The sequence below is a fragment of the Aythya fuligula genome, chromosome 1, assembly GCF_009819795.1.
Source record: "Aythya fuligula isolate bAytFul2 chromosome 1, bAytFul2.pri, whole genome shotgun sequence".
Taxonomy (NCBI): Eukaryota; Metazoa; Chordata; class Aves; order Anseriformes; family Anatidae; genus Aythya; species Aythya fuligula.
Genome location: NC_045559.1, coordinates 180,613,326 through 180,636,822, shown reverse-complemented (window position 1 = coordinate 180,636,822; position 23,497 = coordinate 180,613,326). Strand labels below are relative to the sequence as shown.

General features: G+C 41.4%; 1 protein-coding gene across 1 annotated transcript in view; it reads left to right on the top strand.

Moving 5' to 3' along the window:
* Window positions 1–2,130: 2,130 nt before the first annotated feature.
* Window positions 2,131–23,497, top strand: part of FREM2 (FRAS1 related extracellular matrix 2) — a 122,852-nt gene continuing 101,485 nt past the window's right edge. The window contains exons 1-2 of the mRNA XM_032206794.1: window positions 2,131–7,273; window positions 13,153–13,242. Of these exons, the coding sequence (XP_032062685.1) occupies window positions 2,131–7,273; window positions 13,153–13,242 (5,233 nt within the window). The remainder of the gene's footprint in view (window positions 7,274–13,152; window positions 13,243–23,497) is intronic.

Below are 23,497 nucleotides of genomic sequence, written 5' to 3'. Positions count from 1 at the left end.
CCACTTTGGATTTACAGCTGCATAATTAGATCAGAATTTAGCCAAGATTAATTTCTTCCAAGTATGATTTGAACACAAGTGTTGGCACAAGACAACCAGTTAGCAAGCCAAGGACAATCCCTTGAAAATTCTTATCAACTCCCTGATTCAGAGCACTTTTCATTTCATGTTGTGATTTGAATAATAATAATAATAATAATAATAATAATAATAATAATAATAATAATAATAATAATAATAATAATAATAATAATAATAATAATAACAATAAAAACGTATCTAGCACTTTTTAGTTGGACTGTGAAGCAAGAGCTCATTGATTTGTTTGACAAGACAGCTACCACTAAAAATAAAGACAACTTCTGCTTTTGGTACTCAGAGATTTACTTGTTGATGATGGAGTTAATAGAGATCAAAGAACTTGAACCTGTATCCACCGAAATTCTGGTAGCGTACAGTAAAGTAGAGCACAGCAAAGTAGAGAAAAGCAGAATAGAATTGAAAACCTGCAAAGTGCACTTCTCATCACATGTTTTTTTCTTCTGATAGGACAAATAAAAAAGCAGGACACTAATTTCTTGCCCTTTTCACTTTCTAATTCAATACATACACACACATGCACGTATATACACATACACATAGAGTTTCAAAGTCTGCAAAAGGAAGCTTATTTTGAAAAGAAAGAAAGTCTTTCTCCCTTGAAATCAATAAATAAGATTCCTACTGGATATTGGTTCTGGATAATATAATGTTATCATAGATAACTTAATGTTAACATTTTAACCTGCTTTGGCAGGGGGGTTGAAGAAAATGATCTCTTGTGGTCCCTTCTAACCCCTACAATTCTGTGATTCTGTGACAGTCTAAATTTGTCATGAAATAAAGATAGTACACACTCCTTTAAAAAGTTAACATATTCTTGTTGTTGAAAACAGACACTCCTTTAGATCACACCAGTCCTCTCCAGTCACTGTGCTGTTTTGTTTGTGTACGTGTGTGCTTGTTTGTTTTAAAACAGACCACCCAGACTTGATCATTACATCTGGGCAATTCCAATCTCTCCATCCCGAGCACTGTCATCTATTACAAGGACAGAACATGGCTGTGAAATTATGAAAGATCTTTGATCCTGAGACCCATTTTTTTTCTATTGAATTATATTAATTTGAGGCTTGGAAAGGAGACATTAACCTGCTGAAATCCAGGTTCATCCTAAGAGTAGGGAATGGAGTTACTGTTGCTTAAAGTTACTGGCTAACAAATTACTATTTTCTGCAGCAGCATCCCAAGCAGTCCATGCTTCAGTATAGGCTTGTTGAACAAATTAGGTTTCTGCACGTATGTCAAAATACAGAAATATCTCACAAATTGCCGTAATTCCAGTGTTGCAGGACAGATTTCCACTGCTATCTCCTTGCCCCAAACCAAGCTGAATTACCTGCTGGAATCGACATTTAGATGTAGATGTGACCGACCCTGCCTACATCTGAATTTCTAAATTCAGGTTTTCAGTGAGAGAAGATGAATTATAAAAACTCGTAGCCTGCCATCAGGAATTTGAGAAGGCAGAAACTTCTTCGAGCTCAGCCCCTTTTTAATACGCTTTTAACAGCAGACACAAGAGGGCAGAAATACTTTTATTCCCCCCTTTGCAGCGCCCGGTCGCCTCGGAGGAGTGACAGCGGGGGCGAACCGAGGCGCTGCGCCCCAGGGACATTGAGCCGGGGTGTAGCTGAGGCGAAGGAAGGCCGGGGTCGCCCCGAATTTCCTCGGGCACCTTCTTCGGATCCCGTCCCCCTTTCCCTTGGCTCTGGGGCGGCGCTCACCTGAGGGGAGGGGGAGGGAAACCCCGCCGCCTACTCAAGGTTTTTTTTTTGGGGGGGGGGGGGGGCTGTCCCCGCCGCGGCTTGCGAGATTGGCACCCATTCCTGCCCAATCGCGACAGCCCGCCTCGCCCCCCGCGGGTTCCTATTGGCTGTCCCGAGGCAGGGGGCGGGGGCCGAGGCGGCTGGCGGGGGTCCCCCGCGGAGCGGGGCGCGCCGGGCTCAGAGCGCGGTGCGGAGCCGAGCGGGGCGCATCGCGGAGGCTGCTGCCGGGGGGTGCCGCCGCCTCCCTCCGCCGGCAGGGACCATGCGGGCTCTGTCCGGCTTGCTGCTGCTGCTTCTGCTGCTGCTGCTGCTGGTCGGCTGCGCCTGGCTCGGGGCTGCGGAGCCACCGCCAGGCAGCGCCGCGGTCCCCTCGCCCTGGATGTCGGAGCCGTCCCCTGGCGTGGTGGTGGTGGCCAACCGCGGTCTGCGGGTGCCCCTGGGGCGCTCCGCCTGGCTGGACCCCGGCCGCGACCTGGTGCTGCGGGTGCAGCCGGGCGACCGCTGCCACCTGGCCGTGCTGGACGAGGACCCGCTGTGGCAGCGCCCCGGCCGGCTGAGCCCCCGGCGCTTCCCCTGCGACTTCGGTCCCCGCGAGGTGCGGTACTCCCACCTGGGCGGCCGCAGCCCCGCCAGGGACCGGGTCCGCCTGCAGCTGCGCTACGACTCGCCCAGCAGCGCCCTGGTGCTGCCCCTGGTGCTGGAGGTGGAGGTGCTCTTCACCCAGCTGGAGATCGTCACCCGCAACCTGCCCCTGGTCGTCGAGCGCCTCCGAGGCACCAGCAACCCGCTGGACGCCCGCAGCTTGGAGTTCACCTTCGAGCCGGGGCGGCAGCGCTGCAGGGTGGGCTTGTTGCCGTCGCTGACCGGGCTGCCCCGCTACGGAGAGATCCTCAACTACCCCTCGGCCTTGGTGGCCGGCGGGGAGGCGGTGGATGGTGGCCCGCTGCCCGCCTCGATGTGGGACTGCGAGGAGTTCCTGCGCCTGGGGCTGCGCTACCGGCACACGGCAGCCGGCAGCTCGCCCAACCGTGACCTGGTGCCGCTGGTGGCCGAGCTGTGGGAGGCAACGGGTGGTGGGGCGCCGCTGAAGCGCGAGTACTTCCAGGTGCTGGTGCGGATCCGGGCGGGGACGGAGAACGTGGCTCCCAAACCCAGCTTCTTGGCTATGCTCATGATGGAGGTGGACCAGTTTGTCCTCACCGCCCTCACGCCTGACATGCTGGCGGCTGAGGATGCCGAGTCACCCCCGGACCTGTTGCTCTTCAACATCACCTCGCCCTTTGGTCCCGGCCAAGGGCACATGGTCAGCACAGATGACCGGAGCTTGCCTGTCTCCTCCTTCAGCCAGCGCGACGTGAGGGAGCTGCGCATCGCCTACCAGCCGCCCGTGGAGGACTCGCATCGGGAGCGTCTCTTTGAGCTCGAGCTGGAGGTGTTGGACCCCGAGGGTGCGGCCTCAGAGCCCTTCGCCTTCGTGATTGTGGTGAAGCCCATGAACACCCTAGCGCCAGTGGTGACCCGCAACACTGGCCTTGTGCTCTATGAGGGGCAGTCACGGCCTCTCTCAGGCCCTGGTCCCAGCCCCAACCTGGTGATCAGTGATGAGGATGACCTTGAGCAGGTGCGGGTGAGTGTCGTGGCAGGGCTAAGGCATGGCCACCTCACTCTGCTGGAGGACACCCCGGCATCTGCTGCTCCTCGCAAACACTTCACGGTGGCTGAGCTGGCAGCGGGCCGGGTCATTTACCAGCATGACGGCAGTGAGTCTCCACTCAGTGACAACCTGGTGCTGCGGCTGGAAGATGGTGGCTCCCACCACCGTGTTGAGTTCCTTTTCCCCATTACCCTGGTGCCCATTGATGACCAGCCACCCCTGCTCAATGCTAACACAGGGCTGGCGATAGCTGAGGGTGAAACAGTGCCCATTACCACCCGTGCTCTTAGTGCTACTGACATTGACTCGCAGGATGCCATCCTGCTCTTCACAGTGGAGGCTGGCCCCACTGCTGGCCAGCTCCTCCTCCGTCAAGCACAGCCACCTCCTGGCTGGGAAGAGGAGGAAGAAGATGAGGGCTTTTCTTGGAGGAGGGTGTCGGGTGTAGCGGGGAGCTCCGTAATCTATGAAAAGCCAGTGAGAGGGTGGCTGCAGCAGGACATTGTGGAAGGGCGTCTCTACTACCACCACTTTGGGCCTCATAGACCTGGCCCTGGGGTTGTGTTGGACCAGTTTGTCTTTAGGGTCCAAGATGACAATGACCCACCCAACCGCTCTGGGCCACAGACATTTGTGATCCGGGTGCATCCTGTGGACAGATTAGCCCCAGAGCTGCACAGCGGCAGCAGCCTGCACTTAATAGTTGCAGAACAGCAGGTGACCCCCTTGCGGAGGAAGCACTTGTGTTACACAGACCAAGATTCAGGAGACCGTGAGCTCCGCTACACAGTAACCCAGCCCCCCACTGACACCGACACTAACCACCCTCCAGATGAGCACGGAGCCCGCCTTGGATCCCTTGTGCTAACTGAGGATCACTCCGTGGAGGTTACCCACTTCACCCAAGCCCAGATCAATCATCACAAGATCTCCTACCGTCCCCCACAGGAAGAATTGGGAGTGGCTCCTCATTTGATTCAGTTTCAGTATCAGGTGGAAGATGCAGCCGGCAATGCAGCCGAAGGAACTTTCACCATCTACCTGCAGCCTGTGGATAACCAGCCTCCTGAAATCACTAACACTGGCTTTACTTTGCCTGAGGGAGGCAGCCATGTCCTTAGCCCAACTGAGCTGGATGCCAGTGATACAGACACTGAGCTAGCTCATCTCCGATTTATCCTGACCCAGGCCCCTCGGTACGGCCAGCTGCAGCTTTCTGGGTACAGTTTGATCCTGGGAGGTGCCTTTGGCTTGGAGGATATCAGGCAAGGGAGGGTGGTGTATGTACACAGCGGAGCTGAGGCCAACAGCGATACATGTAGGCTCGATGTGAGTGATGGGGTTCATGTTGTGCCCATCATGTTAAAAATGAATGTGCACCCAGTTGATGATGAGGTTCCTACCCTACGGTTGCCCCCAGGCACTGTTGGTTCCTACCTGGATGTGCTAGAGAACGGTGCTGCTGAAATCACTGCTAATGTGATTCAAGGCACTGATGAGGATACAGATGACTTAATGTTGACCTTCATTGTAGAGGATCCTCCTCAATATGGGAACATTCTTGTCCAAGGGGTGCCTGCAGAGAGATTTTCCCAAAGGGATCTGCTAGATGGTGCTGTGGTGTATGCTCATACTGGGGGTGAAATAGGCCTTCTGCCCAAAGAAGATACCTTCAACCTTACATTGTCTGACCTGTCTGAGGAGTGGAGCATCAGGGGCAATGTTGTTCAAGGAGTTTCAGTCTTAGTGACCATTCTCCCTGTTGACAATCAAGCCCCAGAGATTTTTGTGGGGGAGCAGTTCAGGGTAGTGGAAGGTGACAAACGCGTCATTACTTCTGCTCACCTAAAGGCTGAAGATGTAGATACTCCTACTGATGATATACTTTGCACCATTGTTGCTCAGCCCACATCTGGGTATGTAGAGAACATCTCTCCAGCCCCAGGATCTGAAAAATCCAGAGCAGGTATAGCTATAAGTGCTTTTACGTTAAAAGACCTCCGTCAAGAGCATATTTTTTATGTCCAAAGTATACATAAGGGTGTAGAGCCTGTTGAAGATAGATTTGCTTTCCGCTGTTCTGATGGCATTAGCTTTTCCCAAAGGCACATCTTCCCCATTGTCATTATGCCAATTAATGATGAAGAGCCTGAAATCTTCATGCGAGAGTTTGTTGTGATGGAGGGTATGAGCCTGGTTATTGATACCCCTATCCTCAATGCAGTTGATGGGGATGTCCCTGCTGATGAGTTAATGTTCACGATCACCAGGCTTCCCAGGCATGGCCACATCGTGAACCAACTGGCCAATGGAACTGTCCTAGTTGAGAGCTTCACCTTGGATCAAATAACAGAGAGCTCCAACATACTCTACGAACACGATGACTCTGAGACGAAGGAGGACAGTTTTGAGGTGAAACTCACAGATGGTAAACATACTGTAGTGAAAACAGTATTCATCATGGTTGTTCCTGTAGATGATGAGACACCTAGAATGGCCATCAATGATGGCTTGGAGATTGAAATAGGGGAAACTAGAACTATCCATAACAGAATATTGAAGGCTACTGACCTAGACTCTGAAGACAGAACCTTGACATATATTATAAGGTATGGACCAGGACAAGGCCTCTTACAGAGACTAAAACCTTCAGGTGGAGTTGAAAATATCACCCTGGGGATGAACTTCACCCAAGATGAAGTGGATAGAAACTTAATCCGATATATGCACTTTGGCCGAGAAGGTGTTCGTGATCTTATCAAATTTGATGTGACAGATGGAATAAATCCTCTCATTGATCGCTACTTTTATGTGACAATAGGTAGTATTGACATTGTCTTCCCAGATGTAATTAGCAAAGGAGTTTCTCTGAAGGAAGGAGGAAAGGTAACCCTTACGACCGATTTGCTTAGCACCAGTGACTTGAATAGTCCTGATGAGAACTTAGTTTTCACTATTACCAGAGCACCTGTTCGTGGTCATCTTGAATGCACAGATCAGCCTGGGGTGCCCATCTCCACTTTTACTCAGCTCCTATTAGCAGGCAATAAAATCTATTACATTCACACTTCAGAAGATGAGGTGAAAATGGACAGCTTTGAGTTTGAAGTCACTGATGGGTACAACCCTGTATTTCGTACTTTCAGAATTTCTATCACTGATGTGGATAATAAGAAACCTGTTGTCACGATCCATAAACTGGTGGTGAATGAAAATGAATACAAACTGATAACTCCATTTGAACTGACTGTAGAAGACAGAGATACACCTGATGCGCTGCTAAAATTTATCATCACTCAAATACCGGTTCACGGTCAGATCATGTTCAATAATTCCAAACCAGTCACCACCTTCACTAAACAAGATCTAAATGAAAATCTAATCAGTTACAGACATGATGGCACAGAATCAGTTGAGGACAGCTTCTCTTTCACTGTTACAGATGGCACTCACACTGATTTCTATGTCTTCCCCAACACTGTATTTGAAACCAGGAAACCTCAGACCATGAAAATTCGGATAATGGCTGTGGACAACAGTGTACCTCAAATCGTAATTAACAAAGGTGCTCAAACTCTCCGAACTCTGGCCACGGGCCATGTAGGGTTTCTGATTACCAACAAGGTGCTCAAAGTGGAAGACAGGGACAGTTTACATGCTACTCTCAAGATCAGGATCACAGAGGGTCCGCGCCATGGATTCCTGATTCACCTGGGGAAAGGCAACCATAGCATCAGCCAATTCAGCCAAGGTATTACAATACTCCACGTGTCCTTTAGTTCACTGGAAACATGATTCTTCTTGTTAAACTCTGTAATAATTGATGGGAGAATCTTTCTGACAGCAAGTTTTTTTATAGTGTCTTAATTATTTTTTAGTTCTGCTTATTTATTTTGTCTGTGATACCTTTAAACAGGAAATCGGGTTTACTGGGTAAGCAATGAATAGAAGAGCATCTTTGCTGTGGAGAGCTTACAGTCCAAATAACCTGGAATAAGTCTACTTATATTGAGGAGACTTATTCAGTGATATAAATTTGGAAAACAGAGTTGGTTCCAGATCTTTAGAGGCCGAGTGCCTTCTTTGAGAGTTTTATTTAGAAAATGCTATGGGAGTGGCCAAGCTATTATTAACTAATGGTCATGCCATGCCATGACTAGGGTATCAGTTGCTATAAAGCCTGAGTGCACTTAACTGTAGAAGTAAAATCATTTCCAGACATGGAGAGATAATATGAGTGTATTTGTTGCTTTAATTACACAGACCTTAACCACAAAGTGTTTGTGGCAAAGTAAAAGGTAATGTAAATGTTTTAAAATTATGTCAGTGGTACTTACTTTTTACAAAGAACTAAAATACTGGGTGGTATAAATAGGATGAAAACCACATGTGCCATATGTACTGAAATAAAGCCTTAACACAAGGCTATGAAGTAACTTTAATTGAAAGGGGAGCATTAACTATTCTCTGAAGAATTTTCCATGTTACTTTGTAATGAGTTAATAACTTGTTAATTAAAAACAAAATGAGTTTTTTGGAGCCTCCTGCAGCTGTGGAGTGTGCAGACACCCTAACTGCATGCAGAATCAGACTTAAAGTGGCTCAGACAGGCTGGGCTGTGTAGGTGGTAAGGGCAGAGATGAACCCTTGATGTATTTGCCAGTATTTAATTTTACAGAGCCCGTACTGGTGTGTATCCCAGGTTACAGTCTTGGCTTTAAGTGATGCTCTTTTCAGATATACCGAACCTTGCAACAGGCCTGATAAACTTTTGAATGGCTGGTATGCCCTGAGTTTTGCTGTGTTAGTATAAAAAAAAAACAAAACAAAACAAAAAAAAAAAAACAGGGTGGGTGGGGGCAGGAGGTAATGAGGGACCAAACATGTCTAAGCTTTGGAAACCAATGCAGCTCCTTAAATAGAAGGCTTTGTTAGTGAATGACAAACAGTATTAAGAGCATCATTGTCAGAGTAAGTGAGAGACAGAAGAGAAAGAAAGTGAACACATAAACATATTATCAGTTTTTTGATAGGTTTTCTCTTACCGTGGAGAATGTGGAATTACTGAATGGGTGTTCCCTGAAAGCAGTCCACTGCATAGCACATTTTTGGGGGGGGCAGTGAGTGATTGAGAGATAGGGTGCCCAAGCTGAGTGAGAAGCCTGCAACCTTAAGGAAAACTGGTTTTAGAGCTGATAAGAGTCCCCAGACAGTGTTAAGATTCCACAGGTTCCCTGACAGTACTAGCACAAGATCTTCTAATTTGTGTTGAGTTGAAGAGTCTTTTTGAGAAATATGTATTTAATAATTTTCTATTTTGACTCTTATAAGCAAGTAATACCTGAGCATTTGTATGGGGTTTCTGTGGTATTCTCTCTTCTCTACTTTCTAAATGCTTTCTATAAAGGTTTGTATTTTGTGAAGCAAATTTGTTGAAATGTCTTATGAATGCAGGGCCAAGCACTTGACAGTCTGGAAAGGCTGCATGAAAGTCAGAAAGCATCAAACTCACACAGGGGTAATACATCTGCTGAAGACAAGGAAAGAGAAGTTACTAGAAGTAACAAAATAACCTGGGAATGAAAGTCACAGATGAAAGAGCGCTGTCTTTTGCTTTCCTTTTTCCTCGGATGCCCTCTTCTCTGTAGCTGTTTTGGGTATGGGAGAGGTCGTGAGTGGCAAGGAGACAAAAATTCTTGGCTGGACCTAGAAGGCTGCACTTTTGAGAAGTAATGTGAGATGCTGAGGTCTTTCATTGACCAAGCTCCATCCACAAAACTCACTGTGTAACACACTGTTGTCCCTCACCTTGTAGCCCTCTGTAATTAGTGTGCAAAGCACTGTCAAATCTGGAATAGTGAATTTATGCATATTTCATACTTATGCTGTATATAGACAAATAATAACCTACCATTCAGGGAAAGAGTAAATAAAAGTAAATAAGTTCTGTCATACCCATAATGAACCTTCCATAAGTGCAGATTTTGCAGCCATCCATGCACCTAGTTTTGGCTTTGAGATGCTCCTGTACTGACCATTAAATCTGATGTTACTTTATGGTTCTTGATCTTTCCCCTTTTTAGTGATCCCATTTTGCCTTGTGGAGGGATCTTTTTCAAACTGCTGAATAGTTCCACATTCATTACTTGTGGATCCTGATGGGCCTTGTAAAACATATTTACAATCTTCCAGTATATGTTGAAAGGGGTCTCTGGAAGTCATTTGGTCCAACCCCTACTAAAACCTGTGCCAATTTTGGAGTCAGATCAGTCTGTTAGGGTCATATGCAGTTGAGTTTTGAGAGATGCTTAATAGTGTGCCAAGTTTATCCTAATGCTCTGCCACCACCTCACCGTCCCATCCCTTGGTTTGGGGTCTATCTTTGTGGAACATGCAGACCGACCAATTTGAATGAGATTAACACTGATGAAACAAGATGCCTTGTGCAAGCAGCTTCAGCAGTGCGGTTTATCGGATTGCTTGTAACTGAAGGAGGGGGCAGAGGGATTATTTGGCAAACAGCTTTTTGGTTTACCCTTGAGATTGTGTTTCAGTATCTGCCCACAATACTTGAAGTGCTGGAGAGGAAATTAGCCTAGCATTGCAAGGTGAGCTAAAAGCCCCCAGTCAAAATGTAGTTGTGCAGAATGTGGTATGTCCAGATTTGTTCCCTGTTGTGTATATTGTTCAGGAACAATCAGTGTGGGGCTTTCTAATTAGTATACATCAAATATGTCTGTCAGAAGTCCAGTAGGTAATCTTTAGCTCATGAGTCTCATTGAGTTAAATGAGACTGCTCAAAAGGGGTATTAGTGCATGGAGGAATTAACTATTTGATAAAAGGTTTCCAAATTCTGCAAATAGTTGCTGCTTGTTATTCTTTTATATTTAATTGTTAAAATAATCTGAATTAGAGAGGCAAGTGGTAGTCACAAAATAAAATACTCCTAAAATACATTAAGCAGTTCCTAAGTTTATTCAAATTCTATCTATTACTTAAAATTAAACCTGAAAGCAAAAATTTTATTTCATTATTATTTCTTTGTGCTTTATATTTACAATTTGGTGATAGTAAATGAAGAGAAAGCTCAAAGACAAACACTTGGCATGTGGTAATTTCTATTTTCTAGTGTCTAGGACAAAAATACATACAATTGGAATATTGTATATGCATAATCACACAGCATTCATCTCTGCAAGTCAGGGCTGGAATCTGTTCATGGCAGATACTCATTAAGATTAGATAATTTGTTTAAAAGTGGGAAAAAATCTGTTAAGAAACTGCCAAGTCTTTCACATTTACAGAAGTTCAGTGGTATATAACAAGTTGTTAGCTGATGCTTGGATAACGTTTTGAATGCACAAACTATGATCCCGAGTGCTGTTTTGGAAGACCCTGGTCCCACGTGGGTAGGTTTGTGAATAAGGGCCAGGCCACATCCCACAGCCCTCCAGGTGTGCTGAGGAGCCAGGAAGACAGGAAAAGGATAGAGGAGAGTAAAAATCTGCCTTGGCAATAATAGAACTTAGTTGATGTCTTAGCACTCCATGTGGCTTCCTGAAGCCAAAGGTACCTACATGGCTGCTACAGCTGAGTACACAGCACCTTGCAAGCAATGGTTTTACTCAGCATTCATCCCTGATAATGCATTTTATCTTCCTTTTCAGGTAAATGTTTTCAGAAAGATGAGTTAGTTATGTTGTGAAGTACATATGTTTCTTAAAGATTATATGTTAACACATGTAGCCTTTAATAACTGTGTCAGTTTTGCAGACTTTTAAATGGAATGGCAATTCCCTGATCTAGTGCAGATATTTTTATTTTTTCTAAGAGAAAGCTGCTGGATTTCTAGTGAGGGGAGAATTCCAATATCATTTGAATGTTTAGTAGGCAAAGCAGTTGCATGGTAATGAATTATGCTTACAATCAGGTCAGCTTTAATATAGTTAACATAACTTAATCAGCTGTGGAAGAAAAGTATAAAATTACTCAACTGACTTTAATTGTGTACTTAATGAACAGAAAGCCAGTCATTCCTTTGCAATTCTTTCCACAAAAAAAGAGATTTTTTGATGACAAGTGGCTTTTTTGATGAGATGGTCCTGCAAACATTGGCTCAAGTGCTTATCTTTATATATGTTGGAACCATTGATTTTGATAAGGTTACCCGCATGGGCAGAGCTAAGTACCTGTGTAAGTGTTTGCAGGATGAAAGATTTATTTGCTGCACTGGCATAAGAAGGTATTTGTTTGCATCCTCTTTACAGCCCTGTGAATTTTTGATCTTTAACTTTCCTTCAAACATTTATAGAAGAGATTCTTTAGTGACATATCCCTGCTGATAGGGTTCTTAACTTGTTTGCCTTAGAAGATGTCTGGCTGCTTTTGGAACTGAGGACGTTGAGGAGCTCTAATAAAAGTGCTTTTGGCTTGTTTTTACCAACACACTTGGGAATGGAACTTGGATGGTACTTGAGACCTACTTTAATGCTATTAATTTCTAAGACTTTCTCTTAAAAATGAATGAAATAGAAATTACTCCATGCTGTGGTGTAGCCTTCGACTTGGATTTTTACCAACAAGTGACAAAAATTAGTTTGTATATATTGCATATTTCTTGTCTCTACTTAAGGAGACCAGAAAACATTACATTAATAAATGTTCATTTACCTGTTGCACACTTTTTGGAATTGATTATTCACAATTATGCATTTGATTTTTTTAATTATTTTTTTTTGTTGTTACTGAAGTCTTGTCTGTCTACTTAAGTTGCATGTCTTTGGTTTCTTAAAACAGCCAATTGCTGTGTTTAAGCACTATTTATGACAGCAAGTTCGTAGAGCATATTTGAAAACAGGCGGATAGGAAGAAGAGGGCATTTTGGGGGGTCAAAAGAGATTAAGATCTCTGTACTGCAGAATGTGTAGGAATATCTTATCCTAGAGATAGGCCACATGCCAGAACTAATCTAGTTCTGGAAGCAGGAGTGGATTATGTGAACTACTTTCTTACATCTTGGAATGGAGGGTAGAACTCAGCATAGAAAATAACCTGGGTTTTGTTGCTTCTTCAGCCCCAGGTTTCCCGTGACCTGTGATGTGTTATTTAGAGTAGAACACTTTGTATCTCCTTTCAAACACCTGTATGGTTGATATCTGAATTTGAAGCCAGTGCTTGAAGATCTTCCCTAATTATCAGACATGGCTGAAACAGGAACAAAACCTAGTGTATTTTTTCCATTAGAGCAGGCTACGGTACTTCTCAGGATGAAGAACAGTGACAGAATCAATATCTTGGTAGAGATGCACCTCTCTTTAAGAAAATGCACCACAAAAAAATATGAAATAATTCTGACTGTTTAGCCTATATTCTTATATTTCCTTTTGGTTCTGTTTGTACATACATCTTAAATGAAAGAGAGGACTGGGAAAAGGAAAGTAAAAGGAGATGAAATGATTGATATCTGTTAAAACTTCACCTCTGTTAATACTGAAATTCCTGAGCCCTAGTGGAGAGCCTTGATCTCTTTCTGATGAAGCTAAACTATTCAATACGTCATGTTTTTCTACAAAAAAAAGTTTCCAATCTTCAGCATTTAAAATAAAATGTATTTTTCTGACTCTTTACAGCTGATATTGATGATATGAAGATATGCTACGTTCTACGAGTGGGTGACAATGCCACCAGTGACATTTTTCACTTCATGGTTGAAGACGGTGGTGAGTACTCTAAGATGTGTTTCTGCTGTTCACAAAATAGAAGGAGTTTAAGTATACTTTAGAAGCTTAAGAACACTGAATTTCACTGAAGGAAGTCTATGTTATCTCCTGGAATTTTTATTATTATTTTTTTAACTTTCCCATATTGTGGACTACTGATGGTGACTACAAAGAGAGGTTTAGAAGAAGTGGTAATTGCATCTAATGAAAAAACAATCAAGCTATTGAGGAGAGTGAAATTCTTGAAGTCTACTCAGATATCTGAGCTTTCTGTAGTTTTACATTTGTGTTCTCTGTCCAGGCTCTTTATGCATAAATTGTGATAAACCTTTTATCTTGAGAGACTACAGATTTTGGGTTATTTTTATGATTGCCTACCTCTTTAAAGGTTCTAATTACAAGACCACCATTCCTCTATTCATATAGGCAGATTGATGTACATTTTGCTTTCAAGATTTTGAGTTCAAGTTCTGCCTCAGCTTCCTTAGCATAATAGAATCCTTAGTGTCTTGTCACCAATCTTCATCAGGTGATGAATTTTAATGAATGATGATACCTTGCAAGGTTTTGGAAGATGCAAAAAGAAAGAATGAAAACAACTGGAGAAAACTGGCACATGCTCACTTAAGGAAACAAACATTTAAGGTTCTTTTTTGGGTTTTAAAGAACAAAGAAGGAGCTGTTTGAGGGTAAACAAAACACATCAACAGGCAATTTATTTCCATCAAGTGTTTCCAGATATTCATAAATGGATATATTCCTGTGGATGGTAACAGATGACTAGTTTATGTTGGTTTAATACATTTTTATCATATGTGATACATAACTATGAATAATGGGCAATAAATGTTATAGCTGATTTCATAATATACTTAGAAAAAAATACTTCAAGCTAGCTTGTTTTCGGCTCATGTGTACTTAGCTCGTGCTTTCTTCACAAGCACAACTAGTATTAAGATCAGTGAACAGGGATCTGTTCTGTCTGTCACAGATCAGTTTGCCACCATTCACCATGGCTGGGAGTGGGCTGTTAAATCATGTTATCCTTTCCATTGTGTTGGACATTACAGAAGAGACATTACCTCTAGAGACTTTTGAAAACGTGCTTGCTATCACAGAGAATAAGTATTGACATAAGAGTTTGTAACAGTTAGCTTATTTTCATTAAATATTTTATTTTTACTGAAGCATAGGATAGAAAAATTGAAAGCTAAGTAAAGATAATTGAACACAGGGCGATATATTTTGGTTTTAATGCCATCATTTTATTATGTCATGTGTCACTGTATGGTGATGTTGCTTATGATTTTCAAGTTCTTGTAGTAGGTGAACAAATACTCAGATTTCAGATGTTTCAAGGTTTCATGTAAAAGGAGCAATTAAAGCTGAAGAAAGTTTGCTGTCTCTGTGAACTGTCCGATTAACATCCTTTCTTAAAACTGAGATGCTCCTTGTGAATCCAACATCTGTGAGACTTCTCTTCATGCTATTTGTACGCTTCCTAGTGGCAAATCTGTGGTTAAAAAAAATTCCACTCCGTATATTCCAACTCTATACCAAGAATTTTTTCTCATATCTGAAAACTGTCCTGCCACATCTGCTTCCACTTGGAAGAGTTGTAACAGCATGTCAATTTTAATACCATGCTATTTTTCAAAGTACAAAGATTCATTATTATAACAACGTGCTTGCTGATATTTAGAGCCTTTAGAGCGTGTGACATTGTCATTTTGCAGACTACTTATCTGGAAGGTCCTTGCTTTCCTGAGTCTATTTGTTGACACAGTGAAAAATGAGCTGTGTTGCATTTCAGAGTATTTTTGAATTTCTGCTTGCCTAAAGATGATAAAACTGTATTTAAAAGGGATGAAGTTGTGATCAAAACATTAATATTTGTCTATCTGAAACAACTCAAATTTAGTAGCAATGTCTTTAGAATCTGTAACAGGTGAAAAAGCCAGCAATTTATCTAGTTCTGTTTCCACCCTCTTCAGAAAGACATCAAAGGAAGTGTTTTGCAGCTCAGGTAACTTCTGGCAGAATTTCAATGGTACAAAGATTATTGTTTTAGTGTTTTTGATTTTAAGCCAGATCATTCTAAGAGACTACACACAAGACCTGAGTGAAAGCCTCAGCGCAGTCTACCAACATCCTCAGTAGAATGGCGTGCTTCAGACTTCCAGCTCCTGTATCAGGAATTTTGCTGTAGTAACAAGTTTGTGATAGCTACCACACAGCACTTAATGTTGTGAATGAAATAAGTGGTACTTCACTTAAGATGAATTCTGCCATGCTCCATAAATGATCTTGTGACCCAAGGATTTTATATCTTCCAGTCCTGTTGTGCCTTAGCAAGCGGAAGCTACAACACCAGTCCCTGCTCTCTTCGAACAGTATGAGTTATTTTGCCCAAAACCACTAGTGTCACCTGTAAAACAGTTCTGTGTGTCTTGGAATATTTGATCACGGTCTGCAACTGGGAATAGGACAAAAAGAGCATGTCTTTCCCTATCTCCATTTGATGGTTGATCCTCTCCACTCATTGCGCAGTGACTGATGAGGACAAATCCAGAAGCTCTTTAGTCAGTCTCTTAAATGATCACCTGACTGGGGCTCTGTTACCTCAGGCAATTGCATGGAGGCACAGCAGCTACAAGGAGACATCAAACTGCTCCGATGTGAATTTTGTTGTAGATCTGGAATTTTGTTTATCCTCTAAATGTGACCAGCAATTGCGGTAAGCAAGTTAGGGCAATGGCAGAAGAGGTGTGTAAGGGAGGGGAAAAGAGCCAAGTCAGTGCTCTGCCAGCTCTTGCCTGTTAAGTTGCTCACAACAGGAGTGAGGTGACGTGAGTGCCACACTGTGTACCAAATCATGACCCAAGATCTGAAAAGATGAAATACAGTGCTGGGGGTACTTGTTTACTTTACTGGCCAAGGGAAAAAACTCCAGGCTATATAAATGGACAATAGCTAAAAGAATTATGATTGTTCAGTGATGACTTTCTATGAGTAACTAAAGAGCAGAAATGGGCTCAATATGAAAAGAAAGGAAAAACTAAAGGAAAGAAAGCCCTTAGGACTGTAGTTTACAAGTGAGAGTATAGGCCTGCTGTATTCAGGTCAAAAGAGGTTTCAAGAGAAAGAACTGGTTGAGATTTTAAGTCCTGAAAGACTCTTATTGTCACCATCAATTACCTACATATGTACAGCTGTAGTGCCTTTCTGACTTTAAGTAGCTTGTTTCATAAATATAATTAAAAAGCAAAATAAATTGAACACTGTCCAGCTATTTATCAGCACTAGTATTTTTTTAAAGGTAGAATTAGTTCTAGTTCTTCATGTTTAGGGATTTAGCCTCAAGATGATCAATAAAGTGGATTTACTGCACTTTTGTTTTACTTAGAACAAGATGATGATGTAGTGTAACCCTGCTACTGCAGGGTTAGCTCTATGAGATTTTGAAAAAAACTACTGTAGCTGATATTAATGATTTGCTTTCTCATTTGTGTTGAATTTAGATTTTAAAATGACCATGTGGAGACCTGTTGATACTGAAGTGTGAGAGTCCATTTTAGAAAAACTTTGCTGAAAGTATGGATTTTTGTTTTTCACAGCAGTTGCAAAATAGTCTCTGTTGAATGTCTTTTCTCAGAAATGGTTTCCACATTCCATTAATGAGGTGAAGAAAAAACACTTCATAGCAAGTGCAAGCATGTGGCAATAGTGAACGCTGATGTTTAAATTATGAAATAATTTAAATGATAAATAAAGGAACCAATGCTACCAGAAGGCAGGGGAAACATATGTATATATTTTTTCCTAGTGGAGAGGTAAGAAGAAATCCAGACTGGACAGTTGAATTCCTGGATGTCTTTGTGAAATATGAAGTTGCACACTAGTGAGAGAGTTGTGCTATATTTCAAATAATGTGAAATTCGCTGAAGTGGTTTAAGGCAAATTTTTGTCCAGATTCTGATGATGTTATATAACAAAATAAATATACTCCAAAGGTGGCACTAGACTCAAACCCCAGCTCAGACACTGTACTTCAGACATCAGCTTTCCAAATTTGGCAGTGTCAGGGGCAAATACATTCACTTGCCCAAGTACAGCTAGCCAGCAATGGGTGTTACAGCTGTGGCACCAGTACTATGGCAGCATGCTGCATGCCAGCTACAGAGCAGTGCTTCTGGGTAAGGGACTGTCACAGCAATGTTGTCTTCATTCTTTTTCTTCCCATAAGAAAAAAAATCTTTTATGTAGGTGCTGTAGATAATCCTGAATTGTTCAAATTCAGACCTTCTTGAAGTGAAGAAATACTCATCTATTCTAAATCTATTCTTCTGCACCAAAATATTTTTAAAATATGATCCACTCTTGCTTAGTTGGTACTGTGTTTTCTGTTCAGTCTTAATTTGAATCGTAATTTGTCCCTCCATTACCCAATGCCCTTCTTTGCTCAGTGATAGTAGAGCCCTCCAAACACAAAAAGTCCCCCACAAAACTGCTTCTTTAGGACTGCAGTGTCTTATGGTAGTGCCTCAAGGGTAGTACAGTGGTTTCAAAGGGGAAGTAATGACAGATTCTCTTGGCTGGCTTAGGAATGTGAGGATCACTAGGGAAGGAAACAAACAAGAATTTTTTGATTTCAGGCTCCCTGGAGCAGCTTTTCTGACTTTTAAGCCAAAACATTGCAAAGCAAAGGCTCACTGAAACTGGTGATTTACATGATTAGCTACATCTCATTTAGACTTTTCATTACAGATCCCTAAATGCCTTAACACAACACTGCATCTTCCTGTACTAACATGTGGTTAAATCTCCATTGAAGCAAGAATGTTTCAAAAACAATTCCTTTAAGTTAGTCTTTAAATCTAATTTCTGGGAAAACTTTGTAGACCTTTCCCAGATACATTCATGCAAAAAAATACTATCAATTAAAGAAGCATTATTCTACCACTTAGAGAAAACGTACATTGTTTGCGAAATTAAATTATTTTATATGTCTTCCTTAATTTTACTAAATAAAAAATACACATTTTTAGAAATTTCACTCTTCTGGTATGCTTTATTCATTTGCAAGGGAATGATTGATACTCCTGAGTATAATTACAAAAATTAAACCATTGTCAGTGCTGCTTTTAAAGCCATACCACTGAAGTGTTTTCCAAGGTGATCTATAATAACAGTGTAGGAACAGACATTTTGTATTCAGTATCTGACAGTTTGTAAAGAAGTAGACTGGTAAAATATCATTGGGAATTGCTTGCAGCAACCTTACTTGACCTCCCATGTGGCATTTGAGCATATTCATCTTGGCAGGAACCATCAACAACGTTTATCTTTGGCTTAAAAATGGGGGCATGGCATGTTGGAGGGATATTCAGTCATTTGCCAAGTACTGTATTGGATCCTGGTCTGTTGCCAGGCTTGTTGCTGCTGTTGGATATACTTGAGGTTGGTGCCCAAACAATTTTCCACGTCACGCTTTTTACTGTAAGTATTGCCAGGGGATTTAAACAGTAGTTTGATACTACCTTGAAAAAAAAAATAACAAACAAGCAAGCATACAAAAAAAGCCCCCACCTTTCTGTAAATAAAAGATTACTTCACTGGGGGTTGTTGTTAATGTGTCTTCACAGTCTCAGCAAAGTGAGTGTCTAAATGGATCCATTAAAGTGGGTAGGAGTGGTGATGTGTTTTGTGTAGAGATGATTACATGGGGCACACGTGAAGTCTAATACCAGCCTTACTGAAATCAGTGGGAATTTTTTTTTCTATGCCATTTTTATTGGTTTCTTTATCCTGGCATTTTAGACGGTTAGAAAGAATTGCTTGTTCAGTTTCTAGCTTGAAAATCACCTTATGCCCTAAATATACATGTAGAAAACTGCTTGTAGATTTCTGTCTGTTTTTAATTATTTGGGTTCAAATGCTAGTTTTTGCCAGAATCAAAACTTTCTTTTGCTCCCTGTTCTGTTTTATTTTTATTTTTTTTAACAAAAGCAAAAGAGTGTAGTTGAAGGAGTGAATTGAGATACTGCTCTTCATTAGGAAAGGAGAGGCAATTGTACTGTGAATTACATTTTTATGCAGAGGTTAGAGCAATTTGTCCAAACTTGGAAGACTTGTATCAAATTCCTTCCTTCATTTCAGAGTATTTGAACCCATCTTCCCCATAGTGTGCTCTAACACTATACCCCCACTTATTCTGGCCTGTTTTGTGTTCATTCTTTGTTTGCCTCCCATGTATATGAATTTTTAAATAGTGTTTCAAACATAGCTTATACTCAGATATTCCACTTTCCAGCTAAGTAATGCTACAGTAAGGCCAACACGTTCCATCTAATTTTTCTCCCCTTTCTTCCTCTGTTTTTCTTTTTTTCTGCTAATAAATGCTGTGTTACACAAAATAGGAAGTCTTAACCATGCCAATTAGGAGCAGTACATCCCAGTATAACCTCTAGGCTGTTGGTTTAGATCAAGGTTTTAGGGCAAGGAGTTTTTCGGTTCCAGTTCTCTTTGAGTCAGGGCCAATAGCCTTGTCTTCCACGTAGAATGAGCATCCCAGCTGTTGGGTTGCTTGGATAAAAGGGAAATCTCCCCACACCATCATCTGGTAGACTTTTTTTTTTTTTTAATATTTTTTAGCTGAGATCATTTGCTGCATAACCAAACTTTTAATGAATAATGCATTCACAAAAAAATTGACTAGCTCTGCTCTTGGAAAATCCCACTTGCCTTACAGAGCTGAATAATGCCATTGATTTCTTTGGCCTGTTCAGGTGAGAGGCAACGGAGATGATGCTCAAGATTAGCATTATACATACTTAGCAGGCTTTTTACTTAAAAACAATCCATAATTTAGGTTTTAGGTTATTATGATATATAATAAGACCCTGCTAGCAGCAAAAAAAGCATGCCAAGGAACAGTAAAATTAGGCCCAAATGTGAGAATTAAAGGGATTAAGGAGACACATTAGGCTTAAGTGGAAGAAATGAGAACCATCAAGAATAACAGTGATTGCTAGTGACATGAGAACCTGCAGAAAGACACTAATTCCTAAAGTGATTTGTAATAAGCCTGTGAAATACTATTGGTTGTTAGCTGCAAATGGTTTTGATTGGGACAGACCAAAGAGATCTAGAGAAGAATGAAATAAGAGAAGGGACACCAACTTGATGAGTTCATAGCAGCTCAGCTTGTTTGATTTCATGAACTGTTTCATTGAGGGATTCTAGTTATCATTGAGGATGAGTTAACTATCACTTCACTTGTCAATCAACAGTGTGGAGTCCCTAGAGTTTCCATAAAGATTCATCTGATCAGCAGGTAAAATGTGTGGGGGAAGTTTCTTGATTTCTTGAAAAAGTAGATTACTATTTATACAAGGGGGATAAACACATCTGAGGCAAACTGCTTATATATGTGACAAGCAGTTTTCCACCAAGAAATGGTGGCTCTTAAGTTAGTGACTCTTAACCTTTGGAGATACACTAAGAATGAAGACAAATTAAAAATGGATAAAATGTAATGAAGACACATTTTGTCATTAAAGTTTTGGAAGTTATACATCTTGATTTAAGACATTTTTGCTATTGTAAGAAACAGGATAACAATGTATCAGCAAATGCATGTTGGATTTTATTGCTTGTTCAGGATGTTGAATCAAAAGCTTATTTGTATTACATTATTTAATTAACTTACATCTGCCAAATCTTCGCTGTGGGCTGGTGGGCACTGAGAATGTGCCGAAACTGAAACTTTATATAATCATTGAATGATGAGGGATTAAAAACCTGCTTCAAGAAAAGGGCACTAGTCTGTGTATGTGGCCTTCCCAGTACCGAACAGATGGGATGAAGAGCAAAGAGTTCAGATGTGCTAGTTTAGCATTAACTCAGCAGCACAGTGGAGCTGGTTGAAGACAGAGAACTTTCTTCAGAGTTTTCCTATGGAAGTTAGCGGTCTTCTGACCTGGTCTTGCAAAACGTAAAAAGCGTAAAATTGTGCAGGGTGATTAATGAGTCTGCTGGGAATCAGGACTTTTCATTTATTCTTTTTGCTTTGCTAAATCTTACAGTATATGGAACATTCTTTCCTCACAAACCTCTTTGTGTACTTACTGGAAAAAGGAAGACATTAATTTTATTTCATAAACCCAAACTGTGTTTGGATGCTGTTCAAATTTACCCAGAAATTATACAACCTGTTCTTATAATTGGCATTGAAGAATTTAAAAGAGGAAGTTAAGAGCCAGAAATAATACAAGGAGAGTGAAAATCCTGTTAGAGTAAATTAATGACTTAATTTGACCTGTGTTGATTTTTGTTTGGGTTCAGCCTAGATGAGAATTTCTTAAGTCAGTTTATTGTGGCTTTTTTTTTTTTTTTTCCCTTGGGTTTTCTTCAGTTAATCTTTCTTTTACAGATTTAACTAATTAGTTTTTGGTTTTAGGAGTCGAAAGAATTTCATTTAGCAGTAGGCCTTTAGGAAGCTCTTTGAAAAGACAGATTTTTTTTTCCCTTGCTGAAGAAGGATTTCAGCTTGTTTAAGTTCAAGTCATTAGTAAAACATTAATGCATTCAACTTGATACAGCATTTCCCTGAATGTTTGCCAGGATTCCAATCTCACTAACTTTTAACTGAAGTACCGGCATAGCACTTCTGTCACTCTGCTGTATAATGTGCATTTTCTTCAAGTCTGTAGGAATGCTGTTACCACACACCTTGCTGCCTCTTTAAAGCTTTGTAGTTAGGGTGGAACATAATAATTATAGAGGGAATCATAAGGATGCCTTTAAAGAAGCATTTGAAGGCCTGATTCAAAGCCCAGTGCCCCCAGTGAGGCCTTTCTGCCTAGAGGTTTGTGGTTTTGCATTAGTGAAATCAGTGAGATTTTATTTTATTTTTTTTCACTTACTACTATGATGTTCAAGGGCAGGTCACAGAAGATAAGATTCTTGTAACCAATAGCAAGCTATTATTCGCTACCCCTAAAACTATTTTGCATGTAAAGGATTTTATTTTAGGGCCCTCAAAGTATTGGATTTCTTATTCCAATGACCCATCTTTAGTCGGATCTTGTAAGCTCAGCAGCCTAAGACACAGTAATTGGTTAAAAATAAATAAATAAAAAATCACTAGAGTGCTCTGTATTATTTAGTGCTCTGTATTATTTTGAGAATTATCTGAGTTTTGTGCTGAATCATTCACCATCTGCACTTTTTAATCTCAGTAGTGGCCTTTAGGCTTGCTTATAATTACAGGAGGCATACCTCCTGAGAGGACCGTACCGAGAGCCTTTTGGATAGAGATGGAAGTTCCTAATGAAGAGGAAACTAGTCACTAGCTGTTTTTTTTTTTTTTGTTTTGTTTTCTGAAAGATGCACGATAAACTAAAAAGTGAAGTGTTCTCAGCTTTCTTCCTCAGGGATAGGTGATGCAGCATTGCACATTTAAGATTAAAATGTTAGTGTTTCTCCAGTGGGCACGTTGAGTAGGGTTATGTCCTGGATTCGTAGTAATTGAGTGTAGATCTGTGAAGTGCTATAGCCGTAGTAAATTTAGGTTTCCTCCATAACCAGTTACAAAATGAAACATCTTCAGAGTGTTATTAGATTTAGATGTTGCACAGGAGCAATTGCTCTGCATTCTAATCCAATTTTACCCATATTGCCCTTTTCATGTAAATTCAGAATTGCATAAATCATGTGAGTATTAATCAGGGCAGCTTTCAACACCACCAAGATTTATAGGTTAGTTGGTGAAAGGGACATTTTTCAAGCATGTTGACTGATTTGGGCTTTATGCTAAAGATACAAAAGGACATGAGATTGCCAGTGTCCCACTTTCACTTAATAAGTCACTGCTTACTGCGTTCGTTGCTGATATTGGAGAACTGTGCTCAGTTTTCTGTTGCCTGAGGAAGATTAAACAGGAATTTCATACACAACTGCTTTAGCCTTTAGGCTATAGGAAATGTAAAGTGAATCACTCTCATTGGAGCTGTCTCAGTTTGTGTGGAATGATTTAGTGTTTGCCATCAAGCACAGCTTGGGTTTCCTGTCCAAGCTCAACAAAATCAGGCCATTTTGGGTTGCTGCTCAGCTCTCCTGTGAAAGTCTAGCTCCCTATTTTCTCTGGCTCCTAGGAGTTTATCCACTTACCACAGAATCACAGAATGAGTGTGGTTGGAAGGGACCTCTGAAAAACATCTAGTCCAACCCCCCTGCCAAGCAGGATCACCTA